Source organism: Hemicordylus capensis, chromosome 5 (genome assembly GCF_027244095.1).
Source record: "Hemicordylus capensis ecotype Gifberg chromosome 5, rHemCap1.1.pri, whole genome shotgun sequence".
NCBI classification, from domain to species: domain Eukaryota; kingdom Metazoa; phylum Chordata; class Lepidosauria; order Squamata; family Cordylidae; genus Hemicordylus; species Hemicordylus capensis.
Genome location: NC_069661.1, coordinates 227,300,150 through 227,324,986, shown reverse-complemented (window position 1 = coordinate 227,324,986; position 24,837 = coordinate 227,300,150). Strand labels below are relative to the sequence as shown.

The window sequence follows — 24,837 nt, the reverse complement described above, 5'->3', positions numbered from 1 at the left end:
TGATGCCTTCCAGCATCTTCCTATATCGCTGCTGCCTGATATAGGTATTTCCCATAGTCTGGGAAACACACCAGCAGGGATTCCAACTGGCAACCTCTGGCTTGCTAGTCAAGTCATTTCCCTACTGCAGTTGCTTTAATATTGTTTTAGCTTATTTTATGTTGTTTGATTCCTACATGCTTTTAATCTCCTTGTGTATAAAAATAATTGTGGATAAAAATAATCATGGTCAACAATTGCAGAGAACTTAGAAGAGGCTTCATATATTGTACTGAGCTTTGGAACAGACAGAACATAGGAAGTTGCATTATATGCTTGGATTGTGAACCACCCAAAGGACTCTTTTGTATGGGGAGGCATAGAAATGTACTACAGGTTGAATATCTCTTATCCAGACTGCTTGGGACCAGAAGTGTTCCAGATTTTGGATTTTTCCGGATTTTGGAATATTTGCATGAGATATCTTGAGCCCCCTTTGCTGCCCCCTGCCAGGGGAAGGCCAGTTTAAGGGTTAACCTGAGGGAGTCCAGGTTCCTATAGAGAGAGGCGACTGGCAAGAAACATTCGGCAAGGGCACCTTCCCTTCCAGCCCTTCCCCCGAGAAAGGAGCCTTTGTGTCTTTTCCTGCCCGTGGGATCTGCACCCCCTCCTTGAAGAAGAGAACTCGGTGGTTGCCAATGTAGATGGGGTGCATGGGGACCCCAGAGCCACGGGGGGGAGGGGGAGATGATGCAAGGGAGGGAAGCAGGGAGTGGGCTTGGGACGACGGAACCAGGGGAGAAATGTCCTGGGTGGGCAATGAGGGGGATGAGATGAGATGTGTGCAGCCTTCTGAAATAAGTAAGTTTTGACGGCATGTTTAAAAGCAGCAAAATTGGGAATCTACGAGCGAGTGAGCTGAGGCGTTTTGTTTTTTGTTTTTGTTACGACATGGTGTCCAAATTTTGGAGCATTCCAGATTTCAAATGTCTGGACAAGGGATACTCAACCTGTAAATAAATAAATAAATAAATAAATAAATAAATAACCTAAATATACTGAGTCAGACCACTGGTCTATCTAGCTCAGTATTGTCTACACTGACTGGCAGCAGCTCTCCAAGGTTTCAGGCAGGAGTCTTTCTCAGCCCCACCTGAAGATGTCAGGAACTGATCTTGGGACCTTCTGCATCCAAGCAGGTGCTCTATCCCTGGCAAGGGCCCCATCCCCTAAGAGAAATATCTTCCAGCAGACAGCGCTCACATGCAGTCACCAGTGCATGTCAGAGGAGTCACTGATGCTGTTGACTACAGCTCCCATAATTCCCAGCCAAAGGCCTTCACAGCTGGGGATGCTGGGAGTTGTAGTCCACAACATCTGTGATTCCGTTAGAGGGAATGCTGGCAGTCACCCATACAAATGTAAACCAAGGCAAACCTTGTTTAGCAAAGGAGACAATTCATGCCTGCTACCACAAGACCAGATCTCCACTCCCAGAAGACAGACGTTTATGACCGCTTCAGAGTACAGCATGGCACAGGATTTCCTTCCATGTCCTCAGACACATGAAGAGGACTCAGGGGCCTCTCATGTTGAGTTAAGCTATAAGGACAGAACCATCGTGCATACATACATACGAAGCTGCCTTCTACTGAGTCGGACCATTGGTCCTTCTAGCTCGGTATTGCCTACCCAAACTGGCAGCGTCGCCTCCAAGGTTGCAGGCATGAGTCTTTCTCAGTCCTATCTTGGAGAAGCCAGAGACGGAACCTGGAACTTTATGCATGCAGATGCTCTTCTGAGAGCAGCCCCAACCCCTAAGGAGAATATCATAACAGTGCACATACATGTAGTCTCCCATTCAAATGCAAACCAGGATGAAACCTGCTTAACAAAGAATTCATGCTTGCTACTGCAAGACCCGCTCTCCTTGTATCTGTCTTGTATAGCTTCTGCAAGATCCAGAGTGCAGCACAACATGGGAGAGTTACCACCATCCCTCTCCTGAGTGCTTTGGCAAACACAAGAGTGTGCTCGCAGGGTGGGGGGCATCTCTTGTGTTGTGATGATCTTGGGGGCGGGCAGAAGCAGCAAAAGAGTCTCAACATCCTTCTGCAGGCTTCACAGCTCAGTGGAACCCAAGAAAACTCCCCAGCCATTCTCAGGCCTCGACTTTCTATGAATATTTCTCATAGTTCTCAAAGCGGTTTGAATAGATTATGAATATGTACATAAGAACAGCCCTGCTGGATCAGGCCCAAGGCCCATCTAGTCCAGCATCCTGTTTCACACAGTGGCCCACCAGATGCCGCTGAAAGCCACAGGCAGGAGTTGAGGGCATGCCCTCTCTCCTGCTGTTACTCCCCTGCAACTGCATCCCGCCCTTGAGGCTGGAGGTGGCCTATAGCCCTCTGACTAGTAGCCATTGATAGACCTCTCCTCCATGAAATTATCCAAACCCTTCTAAAAGCCATCCAGGTTGTTGACTGTCACCACATCTTGTAGCAGAGAATTCCACAAGTGGATTATACGTTGTGTGAAAAAGTACTTCCGTTTGTTGGTCCTAGATTTCCCAGCAATCAATTTCATGGGATGACCCCTGGTTCTAGTGTTATGTGAGAGGGAGAAGAATTTCTCTCTATCCACTTTCTCCACTCCATGCATGATTTTATAGACCTCTATCATGTCTCCCTGCAGTCGCCTTTTTTCTAAACTATAAAGCCCCAGGTGTTAGAGCCTTGTCTCATAAGAAAGGCGCTCTAGGCCCCTGATGATCTTGGTTGCCCTCTTCTGTACCTTTTCCAGTTCTACAATGTCCTTTTTTAGATGTGGTGACCAGAATTGTATGCAGTACTCCAGGTGTGGCCGCACCATAGTTTTGTATAAGGGCATTATAACATTAGCAGTTTTATTTTCAATCCCCTTCCTAATGATCCCTAGCATGGAATTGGCCTTTTTCACAGCTGCCACACATTGAGTCGACACTTTCAACGAGCTGTCCATCATGACTCCAAGATCCCTCTCCTGGTCAGTCACCGACAGCTCAGATCCCATCAGCATATACTTGAAGTTGGGGTTTTTCATTCCAATGTAAAATGGTTCCCTGCCCCCAAAGAGCTCACAATCCAAAAAGGAATACCAAGTATGTACTATATCTGCCAGAGGACTCAGAGAGGGGAACATTCAAACATGACTACAAATAAAGGTTGGGAAATTCAAGACTGACAAAAGGAAGTACTTTTTCACACAGTGTATAATTCCTATGGAATTCTCTGCCACAGGATGCAGAGGGGGCTTAGACAAATTCATGGAGGACAGGTCTATCAATGGCTACTAGTCTGGTGACTATATCCTCAGAGGCAAGATGCTGCTAAATACCAGTTGCAGGGGAGCACCAGCAGGAAAGAGGGCAAGCCCTCACCCCCTGTCTGTGGGCTTCTCAGAGGTACCTGGAGGGCCACTGTGTGAAACAGGATGCTAGACTAGATAGGCCTTGGGCCTGATCCAGCAGGGCTGTTCTTATGAAGACTGAGTCAAGCCAAATGAGGAGGTAGAGGGCTGGTCTTGCAGTAATAATGCGCATCAATTCCCCCTTTGCTAAGCAGGGTCTGGCCTGGTTTGCATTTGGAGGGTGACTACATGTGAGCACTGTCTGTTTTCAGATATTCCTCTGAGTGCAGGGTTTCTTAACCTTGGGCCCTCAGATGTTGTTGGACTACAACCCCCATCATCCCCAGCCACAAAGGTCATGGCTGGGAATGATGGGAATTGTAGTCCAACAACATCCGAGGACCCAAGGTAAAGAAACCCTGCCTTAGGGGATGGCCCCATCGGCACTGCTCAGTGGTAGAGTATCTGCGTTGCATGCAGAAGGTTCCAGGTCCACGCCTTGGCACCTCCAAGTAGAGTTGTGAGAGACTCCTGCCTGGAACCTTGGAGAGCCTCTGTCAGTCAGCATAGACAATCCTGAGCTAGATGGAGCAACCGTATACTCGGCAGCTTTCTATTCGCCTGTGATTGTAGACCTCCAATTAGAAGTACAGAGATCTTAACCTTGAAAGCTTGGCTCTCCCTCACATGGATACAAACATTACCACCTGATACTCTGTTAATATTATGAATTGAACCAACATACACCGTTCAGTCCTATGTACTGACAAAGTATCACATTGGTATATACAAGCATTTAAAAACTTAGTGTATCATCCCTTTCCAAACTCCCACTTCAGGAGAAAGTGCTGCCCATGCTTCCGTTTGCATTATTCTCCTCTCCATCAGAAATCCATTTTTGAAAGATTGGGGAGAGGGAAATGGGAAAGAGATGAAGCACTGGGCAAAATTGTTGGGGCTTGCTCCATAGCCTTTTTTCAGAGCTGCCGATTTAAACCAGGCCTGCACAACGTAAGGCTCAGGGGCCGGATCCGGCCTGTGGGGACCTTTTTTGCTGGCCCACAGGGAGGACTATCCTGCAGCAACAGTAGGAGCCATGCAGAGGTCTTGGCCCATCCTGCTGATGAGCAGCAGGGGCTCAGTACAGTTGGCCCCTTGAGACCAGATGCCTTCTGCCCCAGGCCAGAGCCCACTGACAACATCCCTCTTTCCCTTCACTTTTCCCCTGACTCCAACTTTCTGCCCCCTCACTCTCAGTAACAGTTTTAATCATTAATTTTAATGTAAGAATTAATGTGCGGGAAATTGAACTCGACCCCTGCACACCATATCATGGTTGGTTCTGGCCCATGGTGGCATTTGAGTCGTGCACCCCTGATTTAAACCACTGCAACAGCCTACGACGGGAAAGGACTTGATCAGCGTTCTTCACTGCAAGGCCTGAGAGCCAGAGGCAGCTCTCACTGGCTGATCCTAAATGGAGCCTCCCTGACTAATTGTTTATTATGCATGTGTGAAGCTTTGGCTGAAGCTGAATGCTCCGCACAACCTCCCATGCAGAGGCAACTGTTCTTACTGGGCAGTGCTTTGTGCAGCACCAGCAGGGATCCTTTAAGGGAAAAGGAACCCCCTCAAGTTCCAACACCATCTTGGAAAGTGCACATGGCACACTGGGAAATGTAGTCCTTCCCAGTGCTCACCCCACAGACCTCTATGACGAAAGCACTGGGAAAGACTACATTTCTCAGCATCCCACGCGCGCCTTCCAGAATGGTGCTGGAGCCTGACAGGGCCACATTTCTCTGAAGTGCAGTGGGAGTGCCGGGGAAAGCAAAGAACTATGCAGAATTGAGCGTGGCAGGAAATGGCTTTGACACTGAAGGTTTTGTTTTGCCAAAGTGGCCCCCACTTGAAAAATAATGAAGTTCACTGGAGTGGATTGTGCAAATGTTAACACATACTTCCCCAGACACAGTGTAAGCAGCATTACGATCCCAAAATCAAGTCTTAATTTTTATTGTTATTACAGTAAGACATGCAATTACAGAAAGATTGTTCTGTTCAGGGCAACAGTTTGCTACAAATATTCCAAGAGACCCCAAACAAGTTCCATTCTTCCATTATAGACAAGAGATTAGAGCATTCCATTCCTCCTTCTAAAAAAATCCAAGTTCTGCTAATTCAGTCATTTTTATTAGCCATTCCAATTCAGAAGGAACAGCAACATTTTCCCACTGCCTTGCAGAACAATTCTATGAGCAAACAAAGCATTCAGTATTATTAGCTTAGCCCAGTCCATGACAAATTTTCTTTGGATCTAGGAGCCAGATCAGAAATTTAGAATCCAGACAACAGATACTTGACAAAATTACTGGACTTAGTAGCAAACATTTTGGGAGTCAGAGTAGATGGGCTTCTCTTTGTTCCATTTACAAGTAGCATATTTAGAACAGAAACAGGCCTGTCTGGGACATATCAAAGTACTATTAAAAAAACTACCTCTGAACAAATAGCTAGAGTTACACTCATAGAGTTAAACCCATGGCTCCCTGGCACCTGGGATTTGTCAAGCCCTGGCTTAGTTGATTAACTGATATCTCACTATCAGAATCTTACCTGTTCTGAAATGATTTCCCAGCAACATTGTCTCTGTATGAGTCAAACAAAACATGATACTGGTCCCGACTCCACTCTAGAACGACCTATGAAGGAGATATATTAGATATTGTATGTTAGGATGCTGAGACAGTGGTTTGGCAATTAAAACAGTGACACTGATCCTCAAATGGAAGTATATACAGAAAGTAGGAATAGAGACACTTACTCCTTAGCAAGGAACAGGTCATATTCCGATTACTAAAGAAACCTCAGTAGTGTACACTTGAAAGAGCAGTGATGCAGCTGTTTTTAAATAAGTAGGGGTCTCATACTTATATATCAGTCCCAACAGTTATTTCAACAAAAAATTAAGATGGTTAATCATGATTTTTAAAAAAGTTTCACTGATACCTGTGACTCAAAATAATTATTACTAGATTTTGAAGCTAGGCAAATTGTTCCATGTCAATGTGTATATAAGAAATGCATGAGAAAAAATTGAAGTAGGAAAAAATACCCAGCAGATCACATGACTCATATTAAGATCTCCTGACCAAAGTCATCAGACATGTAGCAGTTCCTTTAAAAATCCGTTTGAGCACATGCTAGTGCAGCTGTTAGTATGATTTTGAGATTAGCTATTAACCACCATCTCAACCAGAGGCGTAACTACTATTAGGCAAGGGGAGGTGGCTGCCTGGGGGCCCCCACGCCTCGAGGGGCCCCCCAGAGACAAGTCACATGTGAAGTGTGTGTGTATCAGCGAGGGGCCCATTTTAAAATTTTGTCTCTGGGCCCTCTACAGCCTTGTTACGCCCCTGATCTCAACTAATAGTTACCAAGTTGCTGTATACATGTGCTTGGCTGGGGAGCAGGGGAAAGTAAAGCGGGCTTTGCATGTGCATTTTGACTCTTCTCCCCTACCCCCGCATGAAGACCCCCTTGGTTTCCTGTCCTCTTGCTACCTCTTATTTCTATCTGCCTACATCAAATCTCCCCAGTAGCCTAATTTGTTGATAATCATGCTTGGTATAATGTTCAAAGCAGTTCCCATACATTGTCTTATAATCCTTGAAAAAACTGTGTAAGGAAGGTCAATATTATTATCACCATATTGTAGATGGAGGGGATCGGATATGAGAGTGTAAATTGCCCTGCTTCAGACCACAAGCTGCTGTTGGACTACAACTCCCATCAGCCCCAAAGGCCTGTGGCTGTGAGTTTGTATATTATCTGAAGTATACTGTTATTATATAATTGAGATATATATGCACTGATGCATTGACACATGGAGTTTGCAATTTATGATACATTTTCTGTAACTTGTCAATGTAAATGAGTGTATTGTAGGAAGATTTTTTAAAATCACCCTAAGGCTACTTCATAGGTTTATAGCAAAGGTATGATTCAAATAGGGAGCCTCCTATTTTAAAGCTGTCTCTCAGCAACTATGCCTGGAGAGAGCAGTAGTTAAAATGCAGTCTGTCAAAGGACTATTTGCCAATTTCTGGTGAACCATATAGTACCAACTGGTTTCTAGGATTCTTGCAAAAAATGTTGGATGAAATAAATCTAGAAGGCACTCCTTAAGCTCTTAAACAAGAGTGCATTCTCAGAATCACTTGACACAGATTACTTACACCTTAGGCCATAAAAATTAGGAGATTTAAGTATTATTAGAAGTACTTATATACCGCTTTTCAACAAACGAAGATCTCAAAGAGGTTTACAGAGCAAAAGAATAGACGATGTTATCTTTCCTCAAAGGGTTTACATCTAACCACCAACCATGCACACACGTGCGCACACACACACACTAGACACCAGCAACAGCTACTGGAGAAATGGTACGCTGGGCTGAATCGGGACAGTTGCTCTCTTCCTGCTAAATATAAGAGAGACAATACTTAGTTTAAAGGATGCCTCTTTGTCCAATCAGCAGGGGCAAGAGTATGAACTCTTGCTTCATGCATTTGGGCCATGGGAACGTTAGTCAAAATAAAAGAAGACCATACACAAGACTAAAATCAGAGTGATGTCATTTATTGGAAAGATGACACTAAGGGTTGTATCCTAAGAACGTCTTCCTCTTGCTTACAAACAAATAAGAGACAAAAAATTTAAAAGTCTTGTAATGAAGCCCACAAAATCCATCTGCCTCTACACGTTTTTACTTGCCTGTGTGAAAGAGGGAGCAGAGCTGATAATGTTCACAGTGACTGGCTTCTGCCAGTCAACTTTTCCCCACCTTCTAGAATACATGAGGAAATCATGTGACATAAGCATTGCTGAAGCGATCACTGCCCTCCAGAGGTAAGGTGAAAAGAGTTTTTTAAAAAGAAGTCTCATGCTCGCCCATGCCACTCGTCCCAACAAAATTCCAGTTCACCGATGGTGATCAGGTGAGTAGTTCAGGACAAGGTTTAAAAGGCTCAGAAGCAGAAATAGAAATACATGACGCACGGCAGGAATATCCAAGCATGAGCGTCTCTATATTACATAGTATAATCTGAGGCTATACAGCTGCTGTAGGACTACAGCTCCCATCATTCCTAGCCACAATAGCAAAAAACCAGGGATTATGGGAGTTGCAGCAGTCTAATGCTGGAGGGCCTTAAATTGGCCAATCTTTATATCGGCCAGCTGTAGAAAGACTGGAGAAGGGCTGCCAGAATTTTATGGGATATCACCAACATTGTACATAAAACATAAGGGGTGTCCACTATCTGAGGGCATGGATGTTCCTTAATATACCCTGCACTGTCGTATTGTTTTGTGCTAAATGCCCCAAACTCCACAACCTCTCATTTGTGGAGTGTTGATCTGATAGCCCTATCACAGGATTATCACATAAGCTCAAGGTCACTTCATGCACTTATCATTTGCCTGTAACCTATATGCTAAATATGCAACTCCTGATGTTTTAAAGTTTCATATGGATATAAGCCAGAGGTCACTCCTGATTAACTAAGACTTCCCACAGCACATACCCTTCAAGTAAGCACATGGTTGTCCCGCACAACATATGGAATGGCTGTCAGAGAAGATGGCAAACTAGACCACATGGATAACTGGCGTTCCACTAAACTGGGAGATGAAGCTCTTGCTGCTGCCATAGAAAGGAAGTCTGGGAAAAGGGCATCTGAACTGGGGTAAAGCAACATGCTTTCTAGCATGGAGATTTGGAAAGGGAGGAAGAATCCAGAGGCTGAAGAGGCACATGAAAGAAAGACTGAAAAAACAAGATATTCTAGTAAAACAAGTGGAATTGTAGCAAACACGAAACAAGAAAAAGCACAAGGGGAAATGGAGACGGAGGGGTGAGGTTTCACAGGAATTCCAGAAGAGTTTAGGTCACCATGCTGTAGCAAAAAAAAGTTACCCCCTCCCTGCTCCTGTCCCTCTTCTGGCATGGAAAGGGTCAACACACACCATAAGGGAGGTGGGTGCTTTTGGGGGGAGGGGGAGTAATATAAAAGGATGTTGGAAGCAGAGGAAGGGGTCTAAAAACATGCAGAGGTAGATAGGTGCCATATAAGGAGGGAAATTGGTACATTGAGGAGAATGGTGGGTGCTTTTGGAAATGCAAGATCAGGGGAAGGATTCTGGGACAGAACAGGACACATGCAACGGTGAGTGGGTGTTGCATGGGAGAAGGGAGTGCTATGGCACATGAAGGAACTGGTATAGAAAGAGCTGGCAGTATGCAGGGGGAAGTGGGTGCAGAAAGTACAACAGAGAGGAATGAAATGCCAAATACAAGAGGGTGAGAAGAGGACCTTTCAGGCCACACATCCATGGAAAGGAAAAAGGCATAAGCGGAGGCAGACAGGAGCTGTACGGAGGAGAAAGAAAGTAGTAAGTTTCTAACAAGAGCCCTGAGTCGCCAGCAGACACAACCGTCAGGCAGAAATCCAACAGATGGAGCCCATCCATTCCTGGCACAGAGAAGCAATGATGGAGAATAGGCATGTAGTTGAGAAGGGCCGAGGGGCCCTGCCAGAATAGTGGACGCGGGAGGAAGGGGCAGGCTGCACACACTCGGGATGGGAGGGGGAGTACCTGGAGACGCGAAAGGGGAAGGCGGCTGCTTGCGGCCTTGGAGGGGAGATGTCTGGCACATGCCAGGAGCCTGGCATGAACTGCCCAGGGCCAGGGGCAATTCCTTAGCAGGGGCAGGGCCTCTCACGAAAGCGCGGATAGAGGAAGGCGGGGGAGAGAGGGAAGCATGCAAGAGAGCGAGCCGACAGCTGCAAGAGCCGGGCTGGGGAGAGCGCGCTCACCTCTCCGAATTGCAGCGCAGAGACGATCATGAGGACGATGCCTCCGAGGCAGAGGCAGGGCCCATACCTGTGCGACAGGCAGGTATAGGTCTGTCTCTGCAGGAGCTTCAGCAGCATGGCCCGCCGGCCACCATCACCCTGCGGCCCGCCGGTGCCACCTCTCTTGCCAGCGGCCGCGGGCCGAGCTCAGCAGCCGCCGCCGTTGCCTAAGCCCACTGCCGGCCTCATTGTCCAAACAGCAGCGGCGGCGGCGGCGGCTGCTATTGCGGCGGCTCTTTCCGCTGCTTCCGGGAGCAGACTCGACGGCGCCACCTTGAGGCCTGCAGCGGGCGAGCAAGCAAGTTGCACAACACCCCGCCTCAGCCTCTGGGAGCGGAACAGGCCTCGCGCTCGGCCCTGGACAGTTTCTCTATCTCTTTTCCCCAGTCATGCGGTCGCCCGGCTTCTTCACAGTCTCATGACTGATGAATTGGCAGGCAGGCAGAGGCGGAGTTTAGAGAGACGGAGATTTCAATCCACAATCGCTCCTTGAAGGCCAGCCCAGCTGGATGTAAACTTTTAATCACCAGCCCTTCACCCTCAGGGGGAAAAAAATATTTCCAGTGCTTGGGTGAGCAGCCGCGGAGCCAGGCACCTGGGACTGTCCCTTCTCAGCCTGTCATGCTGCTCCAGAATAATGAATGGAAGTCACGCGAGGGCACGCACGTTGTGTCTTTCCTGCCCTGAGAAAACGTATCTTTGTGGGGGGGTGTTAATTATAGAAAACGTGCCATGTACTGTATGAGAGTATTGTACGTGCATGTGTGAACTTTCACGGCATGCACACAGGCTGAGAAGCTGCTTTGGCGTCCTAGTGTGTGTACTCTGCATGTGCATGCCGCAAAATACATGCAAGTAAGTGTGCAGTCACCACATAGGATGCAGACACATTTTTCTGAAGATATTTTATACTGATATAATAAACACATTTCTGGGGCCAGCCTGGATTCAGTTTGACTTTGCCTCTCAGGCTTTCCCTAATTTGCTGTGATTGTAACTTCATGCCTGTTCCTCCATTGTCACTCCTTCCCTCACCCTCCTTTTCCTTATGTGTCTATTTAGATTATAAGCTTGTGGGTAAGGCATTGTCACTGTTTATCTTTGTATGCTGTCTTTTGGAGGGTAGGTGTTTAAGAAATAATAATAGAGATTATTTATTTTGCATCACCTATGTCAGTACCAAACTCACGTCTCCAGGTGGTTTACAAACAAAACATAAAAATAAAACAATTAAAATATTTCAAAACAGTTTAAAAGCAGTTTTAGTTCTAGAAGTCTAGGTAAAGGTAAAGTGTGCCATCAAGTCAGTTCCAACTCCTGGCGACCACAGAGCCCTGTGGTCGTCTTTGGTAGAATACAGGAGGGCTTTACTATTGCCTCCTCCCACGCAGTATGAGATGATGCCTTTCAGCATCTTCCTATATCGCTGCTGCCCGATATAGGTATTTCCCATAGTCTGGGAAACATATCCATGGGGATTCCAACCAGCAACCTCTTGCTTGTTAGTCAAGCATTTCCCCACTGCACCACTTAAGGTGACTAGAAGTCTACTTCTATTAAAAACCTGCCACTGATTTCCCCTCTACCGCATTGGTCTTACTCATTTATCAGGCTCTAATCTGTTTTCTTCACCCCACAATTCTTTATTATTGTATTCATCTCACAGCCTGTAAACTAGTCTGGAGGCAAGGAGGCCCCATCTGGCCCTCAGAGCCTTCCCCCCCCCCCACAGTTCCAGACACCCCAGCCACTTTCTCCCACCTGAGCCAAGACACAGGGAAATAGCTCTTGAAGTCTCATCATCCTGTACAAATCATGACAGGCTCTATTAAAGATCATTGTGTATCTTAGTTTGTTAATTTGTGACCCACCTTTCTGTAGGAAATAATACACAAAGGAGAGCTTCAGCAGAGGTCACATGCAGTTTCAGTCAGGAAAATAAGGAGAATAAAGGAAGAACTCTTACTGAGCCTATATTGTAACATGGAGGAGACATAGGGAAGTTAAAGACACACCCTTTGCCTGTGTCTTGACATGAATGGCTGAGGGCAAAACTATCAAGAACTAGCTGGGCCGGGTGCATAGCATCTGCCCCTCTAGTTCTCCCTCTCCTTCCCCCACTCTTGGTTTTCCCTCTGTTCTCCCCCATTTTCATTCCCCACCCACCTGCAGCCGCTACTTTCTTTCCCCAGCCCACTGGCTGGCGTTTCCTTTCCTCGCCCACTGCCGCCAGCGTTTTCTTTCCCTGCCCGCCCACCAACACCATTTTCGTTTTCCCCACCTGCTGCAACTGTTTTCTTCCCCCTCCCTGCTGCTGTTCTCCCTCCCCCTGCCATCACTGGCAAGCCTGTTCACTGGCACCACCACTTTCCTCTCCCCCTGCCAGCAGCTCACTCACAAACTCTCACGAGAGCTGCCACACAAGGGATTAGCGACGGGTATGCCTTACAGAAATATATATAGATGTGATAAATTCAGGTATTTCTATATTTGCTCTCTCAAAACCACAGAGGGCAAAACTATACATGAAGGGCAGCTGATAGTGATGTGCACGGACCGGTCCGGAGGCCATTCTACAGGCCTCCGGACCGGTCCGGACATGGGCATGTTCGGACCGGTCCAGACATGGTTCAGGTGGACTGGGGTGGGGGTTCCTTTTAAGGGTGAGGGGGCAGTGTACTTACCCCTCCCCCTTCCGGCGCACGTAATTTAGTCAGCAATTGGGGTGGCAGGATACCTCCCTGCTGTCTCTTCCCCCGCTTGACTGCAAAAGGCTTCAGGAAGCCTTTTGCGTGTGCGCACATCGCGCACGCATGTCACGTCTCCGCAACATGCGCACGTACGTGTGTGGCCGCGTGCACGTCGCGGAGACGTGACGCATGCGCGACATGCACGCCTGAAGCCTTTTGCAGCCAAGCGGGGGGAAGGGCGGCAGGGAGGTATCCTGCCGCCCCAATTGCTGACTAAAATACGTGCGCCAGAGGGGGGGAAGCGGTGGGAGGGGTAAGTACACCCTCCCCCTGCCCTTAAAGGAATCCTCACCCCAGTGTCGGACCGCAGCTCCGCGGTTCCGTGCACACGTATAGCAGCTGAAAGGGGTGGCTGCACAGGTTCTTCAAAATGCCACCACACACACACACACACCCCAGCTGGATTCAGACATAACACAAAACCGGAGTTTTGGGGGCAAAGGTTGGAACTCTAGTCCATCCAAATTCATGAAACCGCAGTTTTGCGACAAAAGTGACCTGTGGTTTGCCCAGCCAAACTCCAATTTGTACTTTCAGTTCGCACAAAGGTTTGCTGCCATCACCTCTGGCTGCCGAAGGGTTACATCCGAATCTGGACTGTGGTTTTATGCCAATTTTCAAACCACAATCATAGAAGCGGCAGCACAGACACACCTGGGATCGCACCCACTCCATGCCAGCGGCGCTTCTCACTTGACGCCTCTCTGAGCACCAGCCCCGCCCCTCCTGTTTCCGATCCAGCAATACAATTGTCCAACAACAGGGATGCAGGCATGTTCCATCCCAGGCTTGTCAGCCTGTCAAGTGGCACAGTCACACAGGGGAATTCCCTCTTCCCACTCTGTCCCTTGCTCTTCCCTCCCAGCAAGCAGGGGGGAAAGGGGATGGCATGGCAGCAGTGTTCCCTCTAACAGGGATGTTGTTGACTACAACTCCCAGAATCCCCAGCTGCAATAGCTTTTGCTTGTGGATTCTGGGAGTTGTAGTCTACCACATCTGGGAATCCCTACAACTTTGACTACAACTCCCAGAATCGCCAGGTGTAATAGCTTTTGCTTGAGGACTCTGGGAGTTGTAGTCAACAACATCTGGGAATCATTGTTAGAGGGAACACTGGATAGCAGGACAGGCACTAAGTGCTTTGCTCCCCGAGAAGGAAATGATAATGCGGTATGTTCACAAACACAAAAACTCCAGGTGGCAGCATAAGCAGGACACCCCATCACAGTGCCGGGAGCAGAACATTTGGCAGGGTGTGTGTGCCCGGGGTCGGATTTAGAAGACAGCGCCAAGCAGGGATTCTCGAGCAGCCAAGTTCTGTTTTTCCCCACAGTCTGGAGAAGGGGGCCCCAGCCCCTTCCCCTTGGGGATTTGCACTCCCTAGGCTTACTCATGAGCACAGGTAGTCACTAGGGTCAGCAGGGCTCCAGTCAGAATGCTCAGAGATGGCAGCGGAACAGAAGGAGTATGCCGAACCCAGGCTCAGGAGAGTGCCAGGCCATGGGGACAACCTCTTACAACTTTGGAGAAGGACCATCAGAGGAGAGGGGAGAGAATTACTGGGCAAAATCTCTAATGATGCCTCACAGCAAAACATCCCCTTCTCCCATAGACTGCTCTCTCATGAGAGTGCCAGGCCATTGGGCCTCTATATTGAGCCATCATTGCTCTATGCAGGAAAGACACGGGAATGGATACCCCGGCAAATGCTCTCCCTGACTTGGAGAATGCCACCAACTAGCTATCAAAGCATGCCCCCTGCCAGCCCGTCTACCCATGTGGACATGTGCACCCTTGCTTGTGCCCCGAAACAGTGACCCCACTCTCCTGGTGTCACTGGAAACCGGGGCTCCCCTCTCCCACAATTCCCCACGCTGGCAGATCTGCATATAGTTCAACATCGGACCGAGCCCGGGAATTCTAAATGGGTTTGAAAGATCCATCCACGCACCCGGTGTTCCCCCCAGCCGTGCACGTGGCCCAGGTCTGGCACTTGGAGCATCAAAATCTCCTTTGGGTGCATGCAAGGCTTTATGGGGAAGGGGGGGTTGCAGTAATTCTGTTCTATTTTTCACCATGGACGGGGGCCCCCACACAAGCAGGGCCCCCTTGGGTGGGTTAGTTCAACTCGTGAGTGTTCACTCCGAAGGGAGACTTAGGGGTCACAAAGCATGGTCCTCCCCAGTAGACTGGCCCTCTCATAAGAGGGGGAGCCCACCGGCAGCAAGCTGCCAGTGGAGCAGGAATGTAGTTTGGTTTACATGGACTGCTTCAACAGGACGATCCCTCACAACAGAATCCTGGGGCCACAGTGGGACAGACCCAGCCCCAGCATCCTTTGCCCTCCCTCATATACACATCCCCTCCTAGGAAGTCTCCATGATCCCTTCCCTTTTCAGAATAACAGGGAAATAGTGCCACAACCAGACCCCCTCCCAGATCGTGCTTGTGTAGGACTATTTGGGTGCAGGGCTCTTTAGGAGGCAGCGGTGTCGTCTCTGTCAGAAGAAGCACTGGCATGGCCTGGTGTCTAAAGGGGTTTAAATGCCCTTTCCATGCCAAGAGTGGGCAGTCCATGCTGAAAATGCACAATCACGCTTGGCACGCCCCCTTCAAGATCATGGCCAATCATGCTGCTCCTCTGATGGGCTGATGCTTTGCCCACAGTCAAGCAGTGGAGCTTGCTGGGATCAGCCTCGGCGGCTGAGCAGCAGGGAGGGGCTCTCCTCTCCTGGAACTGGAGGTTGGCAGGCTGCAGTTTGACAAATGTCTGCATTGAGATTTACAGTTTAAAAATGAAACCATGGGTTCTCCAACCTCTGGTTTCATGCTATGTCTGAATCCAGCCAACATTTAAAGAAGGCCTCAGCTGAGAAGAGGAGGCTGCTTGCTGGCAACCTCTTCTCATTACCTTTTGAGGCTGGCAAGGAGGCTGGGCAAATAGGAAAATAGGAAGTAGCTTACAATAGGAGCAAAGAGTTAATCCCCCTCCTGTGCAGTGCACACCTGATCTGGACTGAGTCCCCCATGCTATAGCTGCTTTTTTAAAGCCTACTTTCCAGTAGGCTTATGAGATCACCCAGCATTGTGTGTGTGTGTCCATCGATGTGTTCCCCCTCCCATCAACTTCACAACGCCTGGACCAATATGAACCAAATCAGGTACAGTTGTAGGGACACATAGGGACACCTCAACGGCATAGTTTGTGATGTTGTCATCCACCCCAATCCAAGATGGCAGACATGCAAACTTTTGAGGTGCAAGTGGGCTTACTTGTGAACCACCTAACCTATTTGAACCAAATTCGCTACAGCTGTAGGGACACACAGGGATGCCCAAATGATGTGCCATGTGATGATGTCATCCATTCCAATTCAAGATGGCAGCCACGCAAACATCTGAGGTGCAAGCTGGCTAATTTGTGGACTGTCTAACCAATTTAAACCAAATTAGGTACAATTGCAGCAAGAGACACACAGGGACACCTCAACAGTGTTGTTTGTGATGATGTCATCCACACCAATTCAAGATGGCGGACGCATGAACGATTGAGGCACAAGTGGGCTAACTTGTGGCCTGTTTAACTGATTTGAACCAAATTAGGTAAAGTTGTAGTGAGTGACACACAGGGACACCTCAGTGGTATAGTTTGTGATGATGCCATCTACCCCAATCCAAGATGGTGGGCATGTAAACTTTTGAGGTGCAAGTGAGCTAATTTGTGGACAGTCTAACCAATTTGAAACAAATTTGCTACAGCTGTATGGACACACAGGGACAACTCAACAGCAAAGATTGTGATGATGTCATCCACCCCAATTCAAGATGGCGGGTGCATAAACTTTTGAGGTGCAAGTGCACTAACTTGAGGACTGTCTAACCAATCTGAACCAAATTTGGAACAGCATGTCACTCAGTGTGAGTGTCACTCACTACAGCTGTAATGAATGACGCACAGGGATACTTCAATGGTGCAGTTTGTAATGATGACATCCACTTTGATCTAAGATGGCAGACACAAGCACATTTGTGGCCCAAGAGATCTAACTTGTGAACCTTGATTTGCAACAAATTTAGTCCAGACGTATAGACAGTGAAAGGAAAGTAGGCTGATTAGTTCTTACTAGAACAACTTGCTGTGAGATGTTTGCAGTCTTTGACATGTGTCTTAATAACACAACAATAATAATGTGTGTTTGGCCCTAAGTTGCTGGAAATCCTAGTTTTACTCGCATCCCAAACTTCCCATCCATATCCAGTTACTATGTCTCCTTGCCTAAGTTCTGACTTAGAATCCAAAAAAAGTAAGTTTCTAGCCTTCATAAGTACTGGGGGGTGGGGGACACACAGAGAAATATGCATGTTTCTGCTGTTTCCTCTTCCGCATACCTCCTCTCTGTTTTGATCAATGAGAGCAAAGCAGGTGATGTGATTTACAAGCAAGCGAAGGGTTGAAGAGCCCCTCTTACTATGCACCGCTACTACTACTACTACAAATATTTATGTACTGCTTTCCAACAAAAGTTCTCAAAGCGTTTACACAGAAAAATAATAATGAATGAATAAGTCTCCCTGTCCCAAAAGGGCTCGCAGTCTAAAAACAAACATAAGGTAGACACCAGCAACAACCACTGGAGGGACGCTGTGCTGGGGCTGGATAGGGACAGTTGCTCTCCCTCTGCTAAACATAAGAGAATCAGCACTTTTAAAAGGTGCCACTTTGCTCAGTTAGCAGGGGTAGTGTAGTTCAAGCAAAAGGAAGGGGGAAGGGCACGGAAAATTGCTTCGGACTGTGCGTCCCACCACCTGCTCTTTTGACCCTTGCCAAACCTGGCTTATTTCATCTGGCAATCATATTATCAGAGAGGGTCTGGTAAATATCATAAATGCTCTGAGGGAGAGCAGGATGCCTCCTTGTCTTAAAGAGGCTATTATTAGACTTTATCCAAAAAAAACCCTGCATTGGATCTGTCAGAGTTGGCTAATTACAGACCTGTCTTTAATTTTCCTTGGTTGGGCAAGGTGATGGAGCAAGTGGTTGCTTCTCAACTCCAGGCAGTTTTGGATGACACAGATTATTTAGATCCTTTGCAGACCGGCTTCCGGGTGGGCTATGGGGTTGAGACTACCTTGATCGGCCTGATAGATGATCTCCAACTGGCGATCAACAGAGCAAGTGTGACTCTGCTGATTCTTTTGGATCTCTCGGCGGCTTTCGATACCATTGGCTATGGTATCCTGCTGGGTCGATTGAAGGACGTGGGATTGGGCAGCACTCTTCTACACTGGTTCCGCTCATACCTCTCTGGCAGATTCCAGATGTTGTCACTTGGAGACTGTTGTTCTGAAAAATGGGAGCTAAAATGTGGGGTTCCACAAGGCTCCATGCTGTCTCCAATGCTTTTTAACATCTACATGAAACCACTGGGAGAGATTGTCAGTAAGTTTGGTCTGGGATGCTATCAATATGCTGATGACACCCAGATCTATTTCTCCATACCAACTTCATCAGGAAATGGCATGGCCCCCAAAAGTGCCTGCATGGAGGCGATATTGGGCTGGACGAGATATAACAAGCTGAAGTTGAATCCTAACAAGTCGGAGGTACTATCTGTAGGGGGTCAGGATCTGAGAGATGGTTTATATCTGCCTGTTTTGGATGGGTTTGCACTCCCCCTAAAAGATCAGGTTTGTAGTCTGGGAGTGCTCCTGGATCCCAAACTCTCCCTGGTTTCTCAGGTTGAGGCTGTGGCCAGGAGTTCTTTTTATCAGCTTTGGCTGATATGCCAGATACGTCCATTTATGGAGACAAATGAACTTAAAACGGTGGTACATCTGCTGGTAACCTCTAGGCTTGACTACTGTAATGCACTCTACATGGGGATGCCTTTGTCCATAGTTTGGAAACTACAATTGGTGCAGAATGCGGCAGCCAGATTGGCCTCTGGGACAATGCGAAGGGACCACATAACACCAATCACAAAAGAACTTCACTGGCTGCCGATATGTTTCTGAACGAAATACAAAATGCTGGTTATTACCTATAAGGCCCAACGGCTTAGGTCCAGGGTACTTAAGAGAGCATCTTCTCCCTCGTGAACCCTGTCGCCTATTAAGATCATCTGGAGAGGTCCAGTTATGGTTGCCGCCAACTTGTTTGGTGGCAACTTGGGACCGGGCCTTCTCTGTTGCTGCCCCAGGGCTTTGGAATGCGTTCCCTGCTGAAATAATAATAATAATAATAATAATAATAATAATAATAATAATAATAATAATAATATACCACCCAAAACCTATGTCTCTGAGCGGTTTACAACATATTAAAACAACATTAAAACATGGTTAAAAACAAAACAAGAAATTTAAAACACAACAATTTAAAAATTCTTAAAACAATGCTCTAAAACAACATTAAAAACAAACAAGAGAAATAAGAGCATCTCCTTCTCCGTTTGCTTTTAGGAGGACCCTGAAGAGGTTCCTGTTTTCCCAGGCTTTTAACTGAAATTTAAATTTTAAATTTCAATCTGTGTTTTTATCTACTGTGAGTATCTACTGTTTGCCAGCGTGGTGTAGTGGCTAGAATGCTGGACTAGGATCGGGGAGACCTGAGTTCAAATCCCCATTCAGCCATGAAACTAGCTGGGTGACTCTGGGCCAGTCACTTCTCTCTCAGCCTAACCTACTTCACAGGGTTGTTGTGAGGAGAAACCTAAGTATGTAGTACATCGCTCTGGGCTCCTTGGAGGAAGAGCGGGATATAAAATGTAAAAATAAATATCTGTTTTTATGAATTTTAAATGCTTTTATGGTTTAATTTCCACACCGCCTAGGCAGTATAGAAATGCAATAAACAAACAAACAAATTAAGTGTAGTATTTAGTACCAGTGAACATATGATACTTCCCCTAGAGTTTGTTGTGATGCAGTTATTGACAAGCATCTTTCCTGCACACCTTACAAAACAACACAAAAACTAGAGGCTGCATGCCCCCTGCTGTACACATCCAGAATGGGAGCTCTCACCTAGCAGCTATTTTAAAATGCTAAACCACAGCAAGGCTATCTACCTCTCTTCCTCACCCCACACCTACCTTCCTGCAGTGCCTCATCATTTTATCAATGCTTTGCTGAGGGTAGGGTTTTTTCTTTTTTTAATTCGCTGCAGCAGGCAGTATTTATTCATTGAAACATACTCACAAAACATCTGGAGAGAACACAACATAAATACAACCAAGCTTACAGTGCTCCATAAATGGAATATAGCACTATTGGCATTCCAAAAGAAAGTGCAGCAGCATTATGCACTGCCTAAACTCCATGGTGTAGGCTTTTGCAAGGCTTCTTTCTATAGTTTCTAGTACAGACCTTCCACCACCAGATGGTGCCCAAACCAAATTCTTCTTGAATGTTAGCCACAAAAACCGTGATAGTCTGTAGGGCAGTAGTCTTTTCAGGGACTCTCAGGCCCATAGACCTTGATAGCAGACTAGTATCTCCACCACCCCCCACCACCACCCCCCGCTGCAAACAGTGTGTGATGGGGGGTAGAATTTCTATCAGGGCTGTGGCATATGATGTTGGGGTGGGTTTTCTACTGCATTGTAGCCCTAAATTTAGAGTTGCCATGTGCCCTGAAATTCCGGGTTTCACCCAGATTTTAAGCATCTCACCCAGCTTTCTTAGCCCACCCAGATTCTCAGATTTCTGATTTCATTTTTTTAAAAATTAAGCTAAGCTCTGTAGACACAGAGTTATGGAGCAAAATATGCAGTCACTATTCTGCTCAGAAATTATTTTCCAGCCAATTTACATAATATGGAAATTAGGCACCCCTAAATCACAACCCCTGTCTAAATTTCTGCCTCCATCATTGCTGATTTTTGAGAAAGAAAAAGATATTGGGAGGTCCAAACATGGGTGTCCCTCATCACATTTAAGGCGGCCCTCAGTAAACAGCTGGTCTCTTTCATGCATTTGCCAAGACAGCTGCAACGTGAGGATGTATATGGTGATGCCTGCCAGATTATCTGGGCCTAAACTGGCTTTTGGGTGGGCTTTGGGGCCAAGGCTTCCTTGATCAACCTGATGGATGATTTCCAACTGGGAATCAACAGAGGGAGTGTGACTCCGCTGGTCCCTCTGAATCTCTCAGTGACTAGATACCACCCATCATGGTATCCTTCTGGATCGTCTGCAGGGGTTAGGAGTGGAAGGCACTGTTTTATAGTGGTTCTGCTCCTATCTCTCTGGGAGATTCCAAGACAGCAGTGGCATCTGGTACAGTCTAAAGTTGGTGGGGCCAATTTGGGTTTTTTGTCATGCCACTGCAACGGTGTTTACATGATCTATATTAAATGTGCCACTGTATATATATATATATATATTGGAAGTCTGATGTTTTTTATAATATTTATAGAGAGTCAATATTGGATTTTGGGGGGATTATTATTGTTGTTTGTGAATCTAAATATTATTGTCTTTATGTTTTTATCTTACACATACTTTGGAGGGGGTACACACTTTTGGATAACCACTGTACACCAGTGATAAGCTCTTAAAGATTCAAAGGGTAGTAGTATAGCATCTGCATTAACTTAGTAGGTAGCCAACTGATATCACTTAACAAAATTGCCCCAGCTAACTTATTTTACAGTCTTTTTATGATGGTTCATGAAATTGTAACTATGAAGTACTTTTAACACTCAGAAACATACAAATACTATTATTCATCATATTGAACACCAGTTCCCATATTTCTCAAAGATAAAGTCTCTCCTACGGTACACACAAATATAAAAACATAGACACAGTAGAAGGCTGTGGTCTCCTATGGTAGAGACCATAGATCTCTACCATAGACCCTCCTCAAAGATCCAGAAGTCCTTACTGGCAGGTCCATCCAAGGACACACCCACAACAATTTAGCACAGTTTAGAGGATATAAATATGGACTAGACAAATTCCTAGAGAATTCTCTTTCCTAGAGAAAGAGAGGTCTGTCACTAGCTGTTAGTCACGATTACTACAATGTTAATGATCTAAATCCAGGGGCAGTATACTTTTGAACACTATTAAGTGCAGTCAAGACAGTATTCAAATTTCCAAACAAGTGGACAAATACAACTTCTTCTTCACCAAAAATTAGATTAGGATTACCTTGCCAAAATATTTATCAAGATGGAAAAAACACCAAATTGCTGACCCTAAAATTTCAATTATGACAGCAATGAATGCACTACTGAGAGACCTTAAAGGCCGAGCTGAAGACAGATCATCCTGGAGAGAATCTATCTATGTGGTCACTAAGAGTTGACACCAACTTTATGGCACTTAATCAATCAATCAATCAATCAAAATTTCAAAGCATACCTGTATTTAACCCCCTCTCTCTTTTTTTAGATAACAATAAGCAAGTACTTCAGTGGCAGGGCAAAAAGGCATCTTTTAAGGCAATTCCCCATTACTCATTTTACAAAATCTTATTTTGATACAACAAAAAAGAACAGACCACAAAATAATGTATTATTGGTGTGGGATGGGAGAATGTGTATTTCTCAGTTTTGAGTCTGTAAGCCTTTGCAAAACAGCGCAATACAGTGGCTATTTTATTCTACTGCAAGCTTATAAAAAAAGACAATACATAAATGATATCTGTATGCACTTGTTACAAGCAGAGATCAGGGTTTGTTTTTGTTTTTAAACCACAGTCTTTCTGGGAGGGCGGGGGGGCACAGAGAACCATTTTCTCATTCCTTTTGCTATGTAAACTGCTTTGAGAAGCAGGCAGGCCCTTGCCCTGGGTTAATATTGTGAAAAGCATTGTGGGCAGGGGTGGGATCCTCCAAGAACAACTTCAGTAGGAGATGTCAGTACTAACTGGAACACAGATTTGAAAATAAAGGCCTACTTGCCTAGGCCTACTAACCTTGAATGCCATCCCCTGGGAACAATCTGCTCTTTAGACCTCTGCCTCTTCTTCCCAATAATATTCCAGCTGGTCTCTGTGTGCATGGCCCAGCCCTCATAGTGGAAAGCTGACCAATCAGAGAGAAGTTATAACTGAAGGTGCGTTCCTTTATGCCATTGTGCTTTATGCAATTGGCTGAAAATTCCTGTTGGCTGATCATTTGCCAACTCAACAGTTTCTATGAGACTTTTCCTGCCAGTTTGGCCCTCCCTGTATTGAGAAGACTGGAGCAAGGAAACCTTGTCATGTGATCTGTATTCTGCCAGTCCCTTCCTCTGCCAGCAAGAGCTCATGATTCAGACATGAGAGAAGCAGTGGGGGAAACAAAATTAACTAGGATTAAATAGTCACCAGTGATTAAGGTCACACAGAAGTCATTAAATTAATTGATTTAATATTAAATTAAATATTAAATGTCTTTCTTTTTTGTTCTTGGGAGGGCTTGGCCCCATTTCGCCCTAAAGAGGAGCCTCCACTGCAAGGCAGATGGAATGTGAAGGTGTGTGGTTATGCTTGCTTGCAGGGGACAATTAACCTCTGCTATGGGCTGGGCTGAAAGCTTCGCTTACTGCAGAACTAGAGTCAATGAATGACATAAACATGGGTTCCCAACCCAACAAAACTGCCCTATTTCAAAAGGCAACTGCAGGCTTTAAACACATACAAAATTAAATTAAAAAACATAGGAACATAGGAAACTGCCTTATACTGAGTCAGAACATTGGTCCATCTAGCTCAGTATTGTCTACGCAGACTGGCAGTGGCTTCTCCTAGGCTGCGGGCAGGAGTCTCAGCCCTATCTTGGCGATAACTTGGAACCTTCTCATGCTCTTCCCAGAGCAGCCCCATCCCCAAAGGGGAATATCTTACGGTGTTCACATGTAGTCTCCCATTCAAATGCAAACCAGGGCAAACCCTGCTTAGTCAAGGGGACAATTCGTGCTTGCTACCACAAGACTAGCTAGTATCCTACCATTACTAAAAAATACCCAGTTCAAGAATATTATATGGTAGAAGAACTAGAAGCTCACTATTCAGGACACAGACTCAATTCTCTCTCCATTCACACACACACACACACCCCGGATATAGCTATAAACAAATGTCCCTGTTCCCATGAGGCACCCCACTGGCTGGAAAATAGCCTACTTTTCACTCTCTCCTCCCCCTCTCTAAATCATTGGCAAGCTGCTAGCTCTTGAACAGAGTGTGTAATATTATTTGCATACTAGGAGCAAGAGAAAAGGCATGCAAGAGTGTTCTTTCACCATGTCCAAATTGTTCTTCTATAGCAAAGACACAGGGGGATTGTGGGGGAGAAGGCAGAAGATCCACACTTCTTGTCTCAGGGCTCACTTCAGCCTTGCTATGCCCCTTCCCCACATCAGTTCTTAGCACAGTTCAGCTCCTTCTTCCACACTATACTCTGCTCCCAACAAGGAAGGCCCTGCAGGGCTGTTGGGTCTGAGAGAATGGGTGGTATCTCTCCCTCTCCTATATCAATCAGCCTTTACTACCACAGCAGTCCTTTTTGCCTGATCATCCTTGCGGGGGCTTGGCTATTCCTTCGCTCCCACAGGCCCCCTACTTCTGGGGCCCACAAACCTCATTCAAAGGCTACTGTGTAAACTGGACCAATAATTCTTCTAATCTGCAGACACCAGCAGAGGCGTATCTAGGGAAAATAGTGCCTAGGGCAAGCACTGAAATTGCGCCCCCTGTCCAAACATCCAAAACCCATCTTGCAGATAACTTTACCATATCAGCTCAAAAATACAAGTCAAGCTAGTTAATCTTTTAATATTTCAAAAACTATTTAGTTGTGGAT

The 24,837-nt window shown here is 46.2% G+C and overlaps 1 protein-coding gene across 2 annotated transcripts in view; it reads right to left on the bottom strand.

Moving 5' to 3' along the window:
• Positions 1–23,031, bottom strand: part of GNPTAB (N-acetylglucosamine-1-phosphate transferase subunits alpha and beta) — a 77,118-nt gene extending 54,087 nt beyond the window's left edge. Inside the window, exons 1-2 of one of the 2 annotated variants that reach the window (XM_053254204.1) lie at positions 22,968–23,031; positions 5,986–6,071 (exon numbers count right to left, since the gene is read on the bottom strand). In XM_053254204.1, the coding sequence (XP_053110179.1) occupies positions 5,986–6,071; positions 22,968–22,979 (98 nt within the window). In that variant the 5' untranslated portion in view covers positions 22,980–23,031. Of the gene's footprint in view, positions 1–5,985; positions 6,072–10,250; positions 10,564–22,967 lie in introns of those variants that run through there. The other variant, XM_053254203.1, reaches the window with a different exon arrangement.
• Positions 23,032–24,837: the final 1,806 nt, after the last annotated feature.